The sequence below is a fragment of the Rhinolophus sinicus genome, chromosome 8, assembly GCF_057876585.1.
Source record: "Rhinolophus sinicus isolate RSI-liver-muscle chromosome 8, RSI-T2T, whole genome shotgun sequence".
NCBI classification, from domain to species: Eukaryota; Metazoa; Chordata; class Mammalia; order Chiroptera; family Rhinolophidae; genus Rhinolophus; species Rhinolophus sinicus.
The window spans coordinates 8,474,365-8,489,741 of NC_142508.1; the positions used below are offsets into that span (position 1 = coordinate 8,474,365).

At 41.8% G+C, this 15,377-nt stretch overlaps 1 protein-coding gene across 3 annotated transcripts in view; it reads right to left on the minus strand.

Annotated features, from left to right (window-relative positions):
* AGK (acylglycerol kinase) overlaps nt 1–15,377 on the minus strand; it is a 75,857-nt gene that overhangs the window by 43,668 nt on the left and 16,812 nt on the right. For all 3 annotated transcript variants that reach the window (XM_019749857.3, XM_088799875.1, XM_074315264.2), the window contains exons 3-4: nt 4,751–4,790; nt 1,974–2,053 (exon numbers count right to left, since the gene is read on the minus strand). In XM_019749857.3, the coding sequence (XP_019605416.1) occupies nt 1,974–2,053; nt 4,751–4,790 (120 nt within the window). The remainder of the gene's footprint in view (nt 1–1,973; nt 2,054–4,750; nt 4,791–15,377) is intronic.

Genomic DNA, 15,377 nt, shown 5'->3' on the forward strand with positions numbered 1-15,377 from the left:
ACACCACACACAAAAATTTCCTCAAAATTGGTTAAAGACTTGAAGACCTGAAACCATAAAATGCATAGAAGAAAACAAAGGTATTAAACTGATGGACCTTATCTCAGAGGAGTTTTTGCAAACTTGATTCCAAAGACAAGGGAAGTAAAAGCAAAAATAAATGAGTGGGACTACATCAAAATAAAAAGATTCTGTACACAAAAGAAACCACCAACAAATAAAAAGGCAACCAACCGAATGGGAGAGGATATTTGCAAATGATAACGCCAATAAGGGGCTAATATCCAAATTACATAATGAACTCATATAACTCAAAAAAACAAAACAAAACAAAACAACAACAATCCAATTTTAAAAAAGGGCAGAGGACCTGAACACTTTTCCCAAGATGACATACAGATGGTCAACAGATACATAAAAAGATGCTCGACTTCACATATATGAAAACATGCTCCACGTCACTAGCTATTAGGGAAATGCGAATCAAAACCACAGTAAGATACCACCTCACAACTGTTAGAATGGTTACCATCAACAAGATGGGAAATAACACGTATTGGAGAGGATGTGGACAAAAGAAACGTCATACGCTGCTAGTGGGAGTGTAATCTGGTGCAGCCACTATGGAAAAACACTATGTAGAGTCCTCAAAAAAATTAAGAACAGAGCTACCACATGACCCAGCAATCCCTCTTCTGGGTATCTAGCTGAAACATTTGAAAACATTTATTCATAAAGATGTATGTACCCACCCCTATGTTCACTGCAGCATTATTTATAGTGGCCAAGACATGGAAACCACCAAAGTGTCCTTCGGTAGAGGACTGAATAAAGAGGATGTGGTACATAGACGCAACGGAATATTACTCAGCCATAAAAACAATTGGTGAAATAGTGCCATTTGCAACAACATGGATGGATCCTGAAAGTATCATGCTAAGTGAAGTAAGACAGATGGAAAAGAACAAGAACCACTCATAGGTGGGATATAAAACAGAAAGCAACAAACAAACCAATCCATAGACACAGACAACAGTATGATGGTGACCAGAAGGGAAGGGTGGGGGAGGATGAAGAGGGTAAAGGGGGCAAACATATGGTGACGGAAGGAGGCTGGACTTTGAGCCCATGATGCAATATACAGATGATGTATTATATATTAGAGAATCATATACCTAAAACTTATGTAATGTTATTAACCAAGGTTATCCCAATAAATTTAATTTTTAAAAAGTACAGAGTTCCACATAGCCCTTGCCCCACTACACACCGACTTTCAATACCGCTCACCAGTGAGGGGCATTTGTTACAGTAAATGAACATGGACACAGGATTATCAATCAACCAAGGTCCCCACTATCCTTCATACTTTAATCCCCACAATTCCCGCACATGACCCTTCCAGGCCAGCCCGACCAGTTCACTGACTGTCCTGTGACATAATAAGGGACATACTAGTTCCTCTTGTGGGAAGGTCCCGTCCCATCGACATTTCCTTAGTCAGGAAGATTGAGTGTTCTCCCTCTGATGACCTCCAAGACCTGGCTCAAGGTTAATCCTTTGGAAAGGACGTGTCTGATCTCACAAACCCTCAGGGCTTCCGGCCAGCTCTAAACAGCCTGTAACAGAGAAGGCCTAATAATTTACCTCAGAGCAGCAGGAGATGTTCCCAAGGGGGGCTACCGCCAGGCAGACGACACTTAGTGCTTGGTGATTCTTACTACTTGGTGAATTTTGGAATGATTATTAGACTTCAATTAGACAAGTGTGCGAAGCATCAGTTAGCTTTACAGTTGTGTCTTATAAACCGTTATTTCTACATTACAAATGAATCTTAGTGCTAGAAGAGTATTGAAGCTAGTGCTTCAATTCCCTACAATCCAACTAGCTGCCTGATCGTCTGTGACCTTTTTCTCTGTAGAAAAACTGAGTATGTAGCAAATCACCAACTGAATACATAACGAATCACCTACCCTTTGCAAGCGGCGGGATTGAGAAAGACAGTGGCCTTCTTCACTTGTGCATTGGGAAGAATGAGCTGGTTGCCAAACACCTAAACAGGAGAAAAGAAAAGTTTTAAGCCAATGTCCTTTTATTCAGTTAGTGATCACATGTATTCTTTCATTCCAAAAGAATTTACTTCCAGCAGATAGAATATCTACTCTGAGGGGAAAAAAAAAGTTCTTTTATGATTTCATAGTAGCAAAAACACCATAAACAATACAAAAGTGTACCATGTATTTAATAAGCTGAATTTCATTTTGTAATAAAAAACCCTGCATCACCTACCAGAGGTAAGTAACTTTTCTCCATAAGATATGTTTATTATAAACACATAACGTGTCGTCTGTCAGAAGGGAAGTTGAATCCATTTGTCTTCAATTTTCAGAGTGTAATCTTTTTCTACTCCAACTTATTACTAAAGCTTATTATGAAGAATCTTTGTGTTAGCAATTAATCTTCCTCTCTTTGTATATATACTCGTGTATAAAATAAGTCTAATACTGTTTGCCTCTTCTCTGCTACTGATATAATTAAATAGCGCCTACTGGCACAGGGAAAGAACTGTAATATTTGCTAAGCACCTAGTATTTTCCATTTTCACACACATTATTCTTAGTTCTCAGAAACCTGGGAAGTAGTAAATATTCTCATTTTACTAGATTAGAAAGCCAAGCTTCAGGAAGATTAAGTCAATCAAAGTCACACTGTTACAAATTACAAGCTTATAATTTACATCTAACTCCAAAACCCAAACTTTCCTCTATCAGCTCTAAAGATGATCAGATAAAGGGTGAAGCAGAACTAAGAAGTACAGAGGACTGGGTGTGAGGACTCAAAATGGGAGCTCATGGGAGCTACTGCTATTACATCAGGACTGGAGACGAGGAAAAAGAATGAGAGGCGGAAACATCAGGAAGACCAAAATTTTGAGTCTTATGTGGTGGGGAGGTCTGTGCCAAGAACACAGAATTCAATACAACGTAAAGATAGGGGGGAAAAAAATGAAAGTTTTAACAAGATTTTTATTCAATATCTGACTAAATCCACTGGCTCCCTGACAGTCCATTGGAGATCCTTTCTCACCACTGTCTAGTTCTTGCTTAAAAAAGTAAATCTTTTCTGAATATTTCAGAAAGACACACTGCCTTTTGAAAAATAAAATAAAAAATTCTGGTACATTATAATTTCTACTGTTTTCATTCTTACTGAATTAGACCTTAACATTTTGCTGCCAAATCTCCAAATACTGCAATTTATTCCTGTTCTATCCTTATTATTTCTGAAATGTGGCCAGAAATTATATAATTAACCAGGTTCTCATGCTTACCAGATTCTACATCTACTGTTCTAGATTATTCTTCCTTGTCCTGCTTCCCAGTCTCTGGAATTCTAGAGCTGCACCTCAAGTCTCAGGTTTATAGTGGGTTAAGGAGTTTATGAAAGACCATAGGGAGTTGAGTTTACAGGAGATTAAAAAATCAAATTCTTTCCAGAATTTAGACTGCAAAGAGAAGCACATAAACGAGATAAGTAATTACAGGAGACTATAAGGATGAATTCACTTTCTTTTATCAGATAGAAAGAGCTAAATATGTGTTGGGAAGTGGAGAATTAGAAGAGCGGGAAGAGGTAAATGTATCAGGGGGGAAATAACTACAGGAACACGGTCTGAAAAAGTAAGGAGATGGAATTCAGAAGAGAGGTGGAGTCACCTACCTGCAGAAAGGAGGACCCAGAGACCACTCTTCCTCAGAGAGAGAAAGAAAGGGTTCTCCTCACAAGAAGATTTTCCAGTTGCTAATAGAAAATTAGCTTGGGGTGGGAATCGCTTTGAATTTAATATAAAGTTTATATGAGCTGATTTCCAGAACAACTTAGAACCGTATGAGGTGAACAAAAAAAGTAATCAAACTCTGAAAACACAGATTTAGACCAGTTAGATAACCACAAAAGAGAGGAATGTATTCATAGTATCCATTGTCCTCGTCACCCATGAAAACATTTCAGGAACAAACAGGAGGTTTGCCACCCACATCTCTTACGAAATGCATTACACCTTTGTCATTTTTGACTTCCTTTGTCATTTTTGACTTCCTGACGTCATCAACTTAAATGACATTTAACAAAAAAGACAACTCAGTCGTGGAAATTCACCTGCAAGGCATAATGTACAAATCTGGAGGGGAGGGAAGAACAAAAATGTAATCTTCCACTTGAAAGGATTCACAATTCAATGGAAACTAACACAGCCAGACACCTGAATATTTAAGTGCGATATCATGGGATCAGGGTAACAATGCACATGGGATGAATCAATTGTACTGAAGAGACAGGCTTTAAAAATACGAATCAACAGTTTTAAGGCGATTTGACTTTGAGCCGTATCATCTGTTCTGCACTGATATCCTTGGGGGTTATTTGGATCAGGGGCAACTTAGGGTTTACCCCTCTCCCCAAGGACAACTGCAGAAGCAAACAAATTCCCAGAGCTCCAACTGGTGTGTTCTTAGGACTAATGCCGAAGTCAACAACTAAAGAGGTGGGCGTTTATAACTGCTCCTCGCCAGATGGTTAACTTCCTCCCGTTCTATTCCGAGTTGGCTCTCAGCCTCATTCATCCCCTGATGGTGGGAAAAAATAGCCCAACTGCACTGAGGCAGGGCCTGTGCAGGGCCCTGGAACAGTCTGCGTCTCTGCACACTGGAGATAAGGCACGTTCTCATTGTTTCACATGAAATGGCATTACCTGAGCTTCTTGACAGGCTGCTCTCCTCAGCAGGTTATCACTGTCAAAGAAAACAAGAGAGAATGAACGTTAGCTTGGATCAGCGGGTTCAAATCCAAACGTATATAAACAAATAAAAACAAAATTTGTTTGTTTGTGTTTTAAACATGTACAACTCTTCCCTATAAAATACCCAAGTGAAAGTTTCTTCAAGACCTGTAACAAAGCAGGGGCACATTTGAACAATACTTCCTCTAAATGAAATCCCATGTTAAGCATCTCCATGTTATAGCAGGCAGAATAATGTCCCTCCACCAAAAAAAAAAAAAAGTCTCCATCCTACCGGTGTTTCCCAGAACCTGAGAGGATGTTACTTTACATGGCAAAGGGCTTTTACAGATGTGATTAAGTTTAGGATCAGCAGATGGGAAGATTATTCTGGAACATGCCAGCACGCCTACTCTAATCACAAGGGTCCTTGAAAGCAGAGAGACATCCTGGCTGTGAACAGCAGCAAGTCTGATTATGGAAGAATGGTCCTCGAGAGCTACAACCTTGCTGGCGTAGAACACGTAAGTCAGGACTGTGGGTCGCCTCCAGGAGCTAGAAAGGCAAGGAAATGAGTTCTCCCCTCAAGCCTCCAGAAGGAACCAGTCCTCGATGACACCTTGATTGTACCCCAGTGAGACCTGCACTGGCCTTCGAACCCACAGAACTGTTAAGATAACGAATTTGTGTTGTGTTAAATCACTAAGTTTGGGATAATTTGTTAGGGCCGCAATAAAAAACGAATGCACCTATTCTGAATTTTTCTTATCCAATGGAAATTACTCAGGTCATTTGCCAGAAATAAATTTGATGTTTAGTTACTTCTGTTTTATCTAGATCTTTCTTTACATCACTGTCAGACAATTAAATCATATGGCAAATCTTGGCATGAGGCAAAATTTTGGCTTGCAAAAATGAAAATTCATGAAGTACGTTCATCTATTTAACATAAAGGTCTCTAAATGCGTTTGTCATTTATACCCTAGGAACACTCTAAATGGCTGACTGCCCACAGGGTTCCAGAATCTTCTCCTTGTAAGAGACAATTCTAATGCCTGTTGCTAAGATAACTGTTGTTAATCAGGTTGAAGTTAAGAAAACTAGTACCCAGAAAGGACGACCAATAAACAATTTACAGAAAAGAATTTAAAGGAGAAAAGGGTTATGTCACTTAAATTCTTTCTAGGCCTTTTTCATCATATCAAAGCCTTTGAATTTTGCATTTTTACAGTAATTCAAACCTAATTTTGATATTTAGGGTTGAACTGAAAAAAATTAAAATGAGCCATCACTTGCTTTTTGCCATAGGTAGCTGCAGTCAAAGGCTGCTCAATGACTCTTCTGCCATAGCCAGGCTAGAGAAGCACCCTTACATGTCACAGAGCAGTCAGTCAGCTTCAGTAAGAAAACACTACCCAAGCGCAAGTATCAACGCTGCCCATCTCAACCCAAGAACTATGACCCATTAAAATCACAATGGCACCAGTACCTGCTCTGTAACCAAGATTTCAGGGGCACCAGTCCCTTGTCAAGTCTAGCTGCCAGGCTCAGTCCCCACCTGCTTGAGTGCCACTGCTCCACTACCACCCTGCAGCAAAAGGGAGTTCGTTGTACGAGCTTCTCCCCCCTCCCCCACCCAAGATTCATAAACACTCATATCTTGCTCTTCTCTCCTCATCCCTCTCCACCATTGACTGCTCTCAGTGAATCACTCTAACTATACACACACACACACACACACACACGTAGACACCTACGTACAAACTAGTAAAATATTTTAAAATAATTAACATGTCAACAACCCTTTATAGTTGACTTGATACCTCCCATTCATGACCTTCTGTACAACCATGAGGCAAAATACTGAATGCTCAGGAGCTGCTGGATCACGGAAGAAAACTAGGCTCCTCGGAGTAACCTGAGCACTGTCCCCGGATCCCCAAGGACTCAAGTCCCCAAGCGCAGCTTCCACACAACCCTGGGGGTACCAGCCCTGCACAGCTGTGCTCCTCCAAGCACGTGCTTTACTGTTTTTTCTAATGGACGGATGAGGCCGTGCCTCCCATCCCTTATCCTACAGACACATCCTGAGGGTTATTCTGTGCAGCTCTCTGTGCCGCTGTGCAAGCTGGGAACCTGCCCCTACATCCCTGTCTGCTCCCCTCGCCACCCCCTCCCCTGCTACGAGGGTCAGGCCTCTGGAGGTGACGGTAGAGACCATCCTCCTTACTGCATTTCAGCCGCGCTGATGCCTGTAGACCTGGCTGAAAAGACAAGAGCCCCAATATGGACAAGACTATGGGATGGCGCCTTGCATCAGTCTTTTCTAAATTCCTTTTTTGCTAGAAGTAAAATTCTGGTGGTTAACTTGTGATTAAGAATATTACTGATGACAGCTCTCTTGACTTACTAACACCGCTCGCTTTTATCAGAGTGCTATTCAAAATCAAAAGATGTTTTGATAGTTAATTTCCTGAATTTTAATGTGCCAAACGGAATTCGCTGTCAGTGCCACCTGTGAGAAAGCCAGAATACGTATCAATGTAGCCACTACAAAAGAAAATCTCATTATAATCACACTTACTTTCCTTAATACCAAAAATGGTGTTAATCATTTTGGTCTTGCTCTCTGGACCATGCTTTTTCTAAAAATCACACCTATTCAGATTCCTCCCACCACTGAGATATTCTGATGGTCTGCAGCAAGCTCTGTGAACTATTTCCAAAGGGAAATTCCCAAAATGTCTCGGTAATGGCAGCACTGTTGGAATAAAAAATAACTTGAAATTCAGAGAGCAACTGCCATGTCCCAGGTACTGTGGCAGCTGGTTTCACAAACCTTGAATCTTTGTACCAACCTGGCCAGGCAGGCGTTACATTCTCACTGTACAGGTGAGGAAGCTGAGGCTCAGAGAAGGGAAGTGATTTGCCCAAGATCACGACGTCACTAAGTGGCAGAGCTGAGAGCCAAACCCCTGCCAACCTGATTCTAATGCAAGCTTTCGTGCGTTTTCCTCTTAACGTCAGGTAACTCTGCATGAGCAATAATCATTTGGATGTATACTTTATAGCACATTTATTAATCACATTACTTCCTAGTCTCATCTTATATAACTTTTTAGATTTACATTCATATAATACTTTTATAAGCTCAGGTGCAATAAAACTGCCCAAAGTAGTTGGTGAAACAAACTCATTTAATACAAAGTGCCAGGTACAGTACAATAAACAGGATTTGGTCACGCCCTGAAGCAGCTTAGGCTTAAGTGGCAAAGCACAGCTTTGGTAGCTATCAGTGGTACAGTAAGAGACGTGTTCTTGAAGATAATATGCCAGGCATGGCGCTAGGTGACTGGGACATACTGGCAAATAAGTCCAACATCCCCCATCTTCATTCAGTTTACAGGGAAAAAGGGAAGAAAAAGGATTCAACAGGGAATCCCAATGTGATTTGACTTTTATCTGCTCCATAAAAGAGGCACGTAATAGGAGTACCTAACCTCGTTTTGAGGGAATTAGAAAAGGCTTTTTACAGGAAGTGGCACTCAGGTTGAGATGTAGGGGAGAAATAAAAAGCAGTCGGGCAAAAACAGGAAGGAGAATCTCACAAAGGCCACAGCAGGGTAAAAGCCTGCAATTGCTGGAACGTGACCCTGTCGGAAACGGAAGGCAGTTTTGGACAGCTGGGGGCGGCACGCCATGGGAGGCGCTGCGAAAGAGCAGGTCTGCAGAGTCGTGTCCCGACAGGATCACCAAAGGCCTTTTAAGCTATTTAAGGAATCTGGATTCTATCCTAAGGGTCATGAGAGGCCATTAAAGGGTTTGAAGAAGAGTACTGATGTAACCAGCTTCACATTTTAGGAGGATCGTTCTGGTTGCAGTGTGAACAAGACATCGGTCACAGGAGACTGACTCTAGAGACCGGGGAGTTCTTCAGGAACTGCAGGTCAGTGAGAGCCATGAGGACAGCTGGAACCAGGACCCGGCAGTGGGGACAAAGAAGAGTACAGACTCGGCAGGTATTTAGGAGGTAAACTTAATGTCTGGCTTGTGGGCATTCAAAGATGGTGCCCATGTTTGTGTGCGACCCATCGGATGGAAGGTGGCAGTTCTCAGAGATGGAATGCAGTAGGACACAAGTTTAGGATGAAGGGAGGTGATTTAGTTTGGGACCTGCGGATCTAGGGAGGTAGTGGCGAGCATCCAGGTGGAGCTGTCCAGGGGACAAATGGGAATAATGCCTGGAAGTCCACTCCGCCATCTTGACGCAAGGTATCTACGGTAAGAGGGTGAGAGTGGATAAGATTACATGAGCAGGGTGAGGAGTAGAAGCAGCAGGTAGAGATGGTACTGGGACAACTGACGGAAAACACCAAATGAAGCTCAAGTACATCGAGACTACACCTCATCGGAAAGTCAAAGGAAAAAGGTGATAGACAAGGGAGGAAAAGGTGAAGCACCATTTTCCTTATCTACCTTCATCCCTTTGATGCTGCCTCTATTCCTGGCAAACTCCACGTTCTGCTGCTCCTAAAAGACACAGTGATTTACTCCTCCAAGGATTTGATCATTTCACCGCCTAAGAAACAGGAGGCCAAACACAACAGCACCCATGCCCTCAGCCTGCCACACACAACAAAATTGACTGTCAGCTTTCTTCCTTGATTGCAACTGCCTTGAAGTTATGGATGATTCACCATTTTCTCTTCCACGGCACATAGCACACTCTGGTAGATAGAAGGTACTCAATAAACACTGTTTAATAAATAAGTAGCAAATGTTTGAACAGGAGAGACTGATTCACTGTGCTCACAGGCAGACTTTGTCCTCCCGGAAAAACTGAAGGTTATTCTTTGTATGAGTATTGGGCATTTTTTTTTAATAAGTTTTTTATTTTTCAATTACATTTGACACACAATATTATGTTAGTTTTAGGTGTACAACATAGTGATTAGACATGTATACAATTTACTAAGTGATAACCCCATAAGTCTAGTACCCATCTGACACCATACATAGTTATTAGAATATTACGATGGGGGGATGGGTGAGAAGGGGAAGGGAAATATAGTTAATAATATAGTGATAAGTTTGCACGGTGACAGAGTTTGCACAGTGACAGAAGTAGTGGGGTGATCACATTGTAAGGCATAAAAATGTTGAATCACTGTATTGTACACCTGAAATTAATATAACCAATATAAGATTGTATACCAAATACACTTAAATTAAAAAAATAAATAAAGAAGAGGTGGTACATATATACAACGGAATATTACTCAGCCATAAAAAAAAGAAATCTTGCCATCTGTAACAACACAGATGGACCAAGAGGGTATTATTCAAAGTGAAATAAGTCAGACAAAGAAAGACAAATATAATATGATTTCATTCATATGTAGAATCTAAAAACAACAACAACAAAATGAACAAACAAAATAGTAACAAACTCAGGCACAGAGAACATTTTGATGGTCGCCCGCTGGGAAGAGTGTTGCGGTGGGGGGGTGAAAAGGGAGAGGGGATTAAGAAGCACAAATTGCCAGCTATAAGAACAGCCACAGGGACGTAAAGTACAGCACAGGGAATATAGCCAGAAATACGGTAATAACTCTGTATGGTGTCAGATGGGAACTACACAAGGCAAGAGGAAGAGACACTGTGTTGAGTCTGGGAGAGGATACAAAACTTACAGCAGTCAGGGGAGCTTTACCAGATCAACAAGTTCCCAGGAAATGTGGGTGTTTGTGTGCGTGGTGCGTGTGTTTAGGGAGAGGGGAAGGGAGTTAGAACCCTCTAAAAAGGCTAACAGAAGAAAGCACCCCAGAAAGCACCACTAACGCGGTTCCAGGGGCTGAGTCTGGTCATCAGAGAAAGTCCAGATGCTACTAGATCAAGAATCTGAATGTGAACGGAAGACCCTGTAAACAACAAAAAAGGACAGCATATAAATTCCAAGCCCATGTTCTTCCCACTACATCATGTTGCCTCCTGAGAGAACTGAAGTTAAATACAGTTTAAAAGAGGTGCTACAACATGTAGTCATATCAAAAATGGTCCCTGAGGACCTGCTCAGTACTAAAATGCGGTTTCTTTGACAAAAACAAATTAGAAGGCTTCTGGATTAGAAAATGGAAAAAATCTGCTGATGTCACTCAGCCTGAGGCTTTAGAAGAACGTGAACAAGGCTGCGAACCGCAGGAAATGGGATGCTCTCCATGTCTTCTAAGCCACAATGTTTTATTTATTACTTTAGGACTGCAAAATAAGAGGAGTTGTTATTTCAATAAAAACTTTACATTGGAGAGAAAAAAAATTACATTGATCCATCCTATTTACCTAAAAAAAAGATTTCCCACTACAGTCCAGAGGCCAATTGTACAACAATTTCTACCACCAGCTTTTTCCCTGGGTGCATGCAAACACAGTTTTGGCTTCACACAAAGCAGATTTCAAGTTTCGATGTGTACAACTACTGCTGCAGCTTATCCAAGCTTCCCAGAATACTTCATTACTACATTGCCAGCGGCGGTGCCCCCTGGTGGCCCATGTAACAGCAGGGGGGGTGGATATGGAATCCAAGATGAAACTGAACCGTAGAGACGTGGTTCTCGTGTGCAGTGCGGGGGGAGAGTTTTTTAAAACTACACATCACCTCCCCAGTTCCCCATGCCCCCGGGTCCCCACCCAAACAGATAAGGATTACTGCAGTGAGCGTGTCATACACAGGGACATGTGGACGTATCTGCCCAACAGAAAGACATGATGTGACCAAACAGGAGGAAATGCAGCCTGCGAAGGAAGAATGCTTGACCTTCTGGGCCTAAAGAGTGTTCCTGTGGACAGGAGAAAATGGGTGGTGTGAGAGGTCAGAAACTAAGGAAACGGGTGGTGTGAGAGGTCAGAAACTAAGGAAACAGTAAAACTGTTAATGATTTTTACAAGGATTCTAGGGCCGCCTGGCCTGGTCTTTCATCAACCAAAGGAAGATATCTCTTCTCGTTCTCCAGGCCTCCCCAGGATGTGCCACCTGCTACTTAAGAAATTGCTATCTTCTTACCTCTCCCAAACACAAAGAGATAAAAAGTTCCAATGTCATGAAAGTATCAAGGGTCAGGAAGAAATCCTATTGATAACAATGTTAAGTGGTAACCGTCTTCACGTCAATGCCCCTTAGAGTGCACAAAAGAGAGAAAATAGAAGCCCCACAGATCATCGCTGGCATTAAAACTCCATCACCCGTGTTGCTGATGGTGACAGTTTAGCGAAAGGAGAACATTTAACAAACTCTAGCATCACGTGCAAAGGACCGGTGTACGGCACTGCTTCCTTCTGGACTAGTAAGAAGTATACCAAACTTGTGCTCAGGAATTTTGAGGTCAAATGGTGCCTCTGAATGGATTTCTTTAGTGGGCAGTATATCTAACAATCCAAGGATCAACATTTTTAACAATAACTATATAAAGCAAGCCAAGAGCATTTTCCCAAGACTGAATTTGCTAAAATAGGAAAGAGAGAAGGAAGGAGGGAGAGTGGGAAGGAAGAAAGGAAAGGAGGAGGGAGGGAAGGGAGTCAGGTCCATGGTTAACAAGAATGAATAACTCAGCACAGAAATTAAAAATCTAGTGAAAAAACGGATAGGCTAATACAAAAAGTGTTGTAGTATCTCATGTCTTCCCAGCAGGGCTTTGCCAAAATATGTTTTAATACATAAGATGCGTGATAAACCCCCGAGATAGAAATTTGCCCACTGTTTAACCATGCTTCCTGAATATTTCCAGCAATTTTCAGGTCTCCAATCCCCGTTTTTACTATCTTTGTTTATTTCCTTGTCAAAATACACAAGCCCTATAGCAGCTGGGTACATACAACGCCTGTATCACAGGCACCCAAGCCCAAATTCTACTTCCTGACAACCTAAAATGTTCTGGCTGGAAGAGCCCTTAGAAATGACCTGGTCTGATGTTTTCAACGTCCCCCCCACCACAACCTGGTCCCCATCAACCAGATGATATGACAATATCCCATTAGGAACCAAATTCACCACCACAGTGATTCTCATGTGGGCAAACACACGCGTGAGTGTGCGTGTGTGCACACACAGCATATGCAGTCCCATCCCCAAGTCTCTAAGCCCCAAGTGATTCTGGTATGGTCGCATAAGCGGGGTGCTGTTCAGCACCTCCTGGGAGCTCCTGGGAAACAACTAATTGGTCTGGTCTGAGAACACTTCCGACCGGTGACCTGGCCGCCATGAGGCAGAAGTTCCTAAAAGACTTAGCAGTAGAACTCAAGTCTCCTGAGTCTCGACATGGCACTTTTCTCTCTCAATATTCTCTTTCTGTTCTGTTCTCTAAGGACATTCCCAAATGTTAACGATGGGGACAATACAGCTCTGTCCTCTGCTTAATCATGTACACAGGCAAATGCCACCACTATGGTTACCTCATCCATGAGTTATCACCAACAGTGATGTACTCCTTTCTTTTCTGCAAGTGGGCTTAGGAAAAAGCCCGTCTAAATCTAACCCGACTCTTTATTCAAGTACACATATAGCCAGACAAAGACTCAACCTCCCCTCCATGAGGAGGCCCACCTATAATAATAGCTAACAACATAATAGCTGCCGTGAAGCTCTAGTTAGTTGCCTTTTCTTTCTCAGCCTCTGAAATACAGAAATCTCCAGACCACTTTCTTCCAATCGTATTGGTTCCCAGCCATTTCAGTCTGTACTGACATGTACTTCAGCCAAAGAAGACACTACTTCTAGCTATTTCAAGCCCCTCCTACTTTCTCGGGTTTTCTGCGCACCATTTGCAACCCCCACCCCCTAATTCGGGACAGAAAATTAATGAAGAATGGGAATGGCATCCCCGGAGGGGTCCTCTCACATAACTAAGCTGAGTGTTTTGGTCTGTTCTGTAAAATTTTTCCAAGAGATGGAAATGGGTTCTGCAGTTTATCCCTCATTCTACCGGGAAAAATGGAAGTGGAGGAAGCTTATATCTTCACATCTCGCTCTTTTCTCCTCTTAAGACCATGTAATTAGTCTATTTTCACCTCTGATTCTAGCCTCAGCTTTTTACAAAATACCAATTTCTGTTCCTACTCCAACGTCCTAATGTCCACAGGAGCCAAGTGAGTTGGTGGAGTTCTGTGCACGGTCTGCGCTGGCTGCCACGTCCACGTGCAAACCCAGACTGCGGCACCATCCGGTAATCCTCTGTCACTAAAGGGACTCGTTCTTTGAGCTGCTGCCACCAGGCACCTTCTCAATGATTTCCACCTTGACATCATTCTCCTAAGTGTTCTACTGCCGTTCCTTTATGGCTCCTTTACTTCTTCTACTTCCTGCTCTTTGTTCCATTCATTCATTCATTCATTCATTCCCACCCAAGTCCCCAATTTAAACATTCTAGGCCAGATACATGTCTTCCACATACTGTATAACATTAACTTTACTAGGCACTCAATCTTTCTGTTTTATTGACCGTCATGCATTTGTGTACACAATTACAAATACATATTGAATGTCAATTATATACAAGATACTTGAATCTTAGAGATTATGACAGCTATTCAAGAAGAAAGCATAAGCAGAAAGAGTCCCTTCCTATCTCCCTCCCACCCAAGTTGTTCTCTATAAATAGTGTGCATACAATAGTATTTACTTTGGGCTCCAGAATGACCTATAAACTCATAAATTATATTGTCAGTATTTGTGCATTTCCACATGAAATATTTGGGAAGTCAGCTACTACCTAGAGAGGGGTTAGTTTTAGCACCAGCTGTGATTATTCTCTCTGCGGTGCTTGGAGTAGCTAAAACCACTGATAGAAATATCCCTAAAAATTATGTAAAATCAACGAAACCAAATATAACTTAGATATATCGCCTGTCCTTCCATCTCAGTCTCCCCACAGACATCAACAGACATGAAGAACCAAAATAAATAACATAGATTTAAAAGAAAAAACAAGAAAGCTGTTTTTTAAATAACCTGACAAAAGAGTTGAAAGGAAAGGGAATATAAATAAATTTCATTACACTTAAAAAAAAAGTTTCCCCTATTCCCAATCAAATGTGGGCTGACAGGCATTTAATTGCCCATAAATGAGCTTCCTTAAATAGCACCTATTAATACCCCCAAATTTCAGCATCAGCTTGCGCAGAGAGGTGGGGGAGAGGGGGAAGACAGAGACAGAGAGGGGGAAACCTTGAAATGGCTAAAAAGCAAAACCAACTGCTTTCTTAAATTTGCGATAAAATCTGCAAGGAGAAGCCAGGAGGGGGGAAAGCCCTCACTACCCTCTGTTGCAGCTGAACCAGCCATGCCCGGACCACTGACTGCAAAGTCCGAGGCTAGCCTGAACTGAAAAACATGTGCTTTGTCAGAAATCCCAGAGACACTGCGAAAAGAAGCACAAGACATCACTGAAACCATGATCAGTACCAAAAGAAAAAATACAGGTCTAGTCAAGTGTGGCTCATGGAACCTAACATATTTCCCCCTGTATATCCTGTCACGGTCTCAAATTAACATATCTAAAAGGGAATATAATACCTTCTCCTTCAACCAATTCTCCTGGCAACTTTCCTC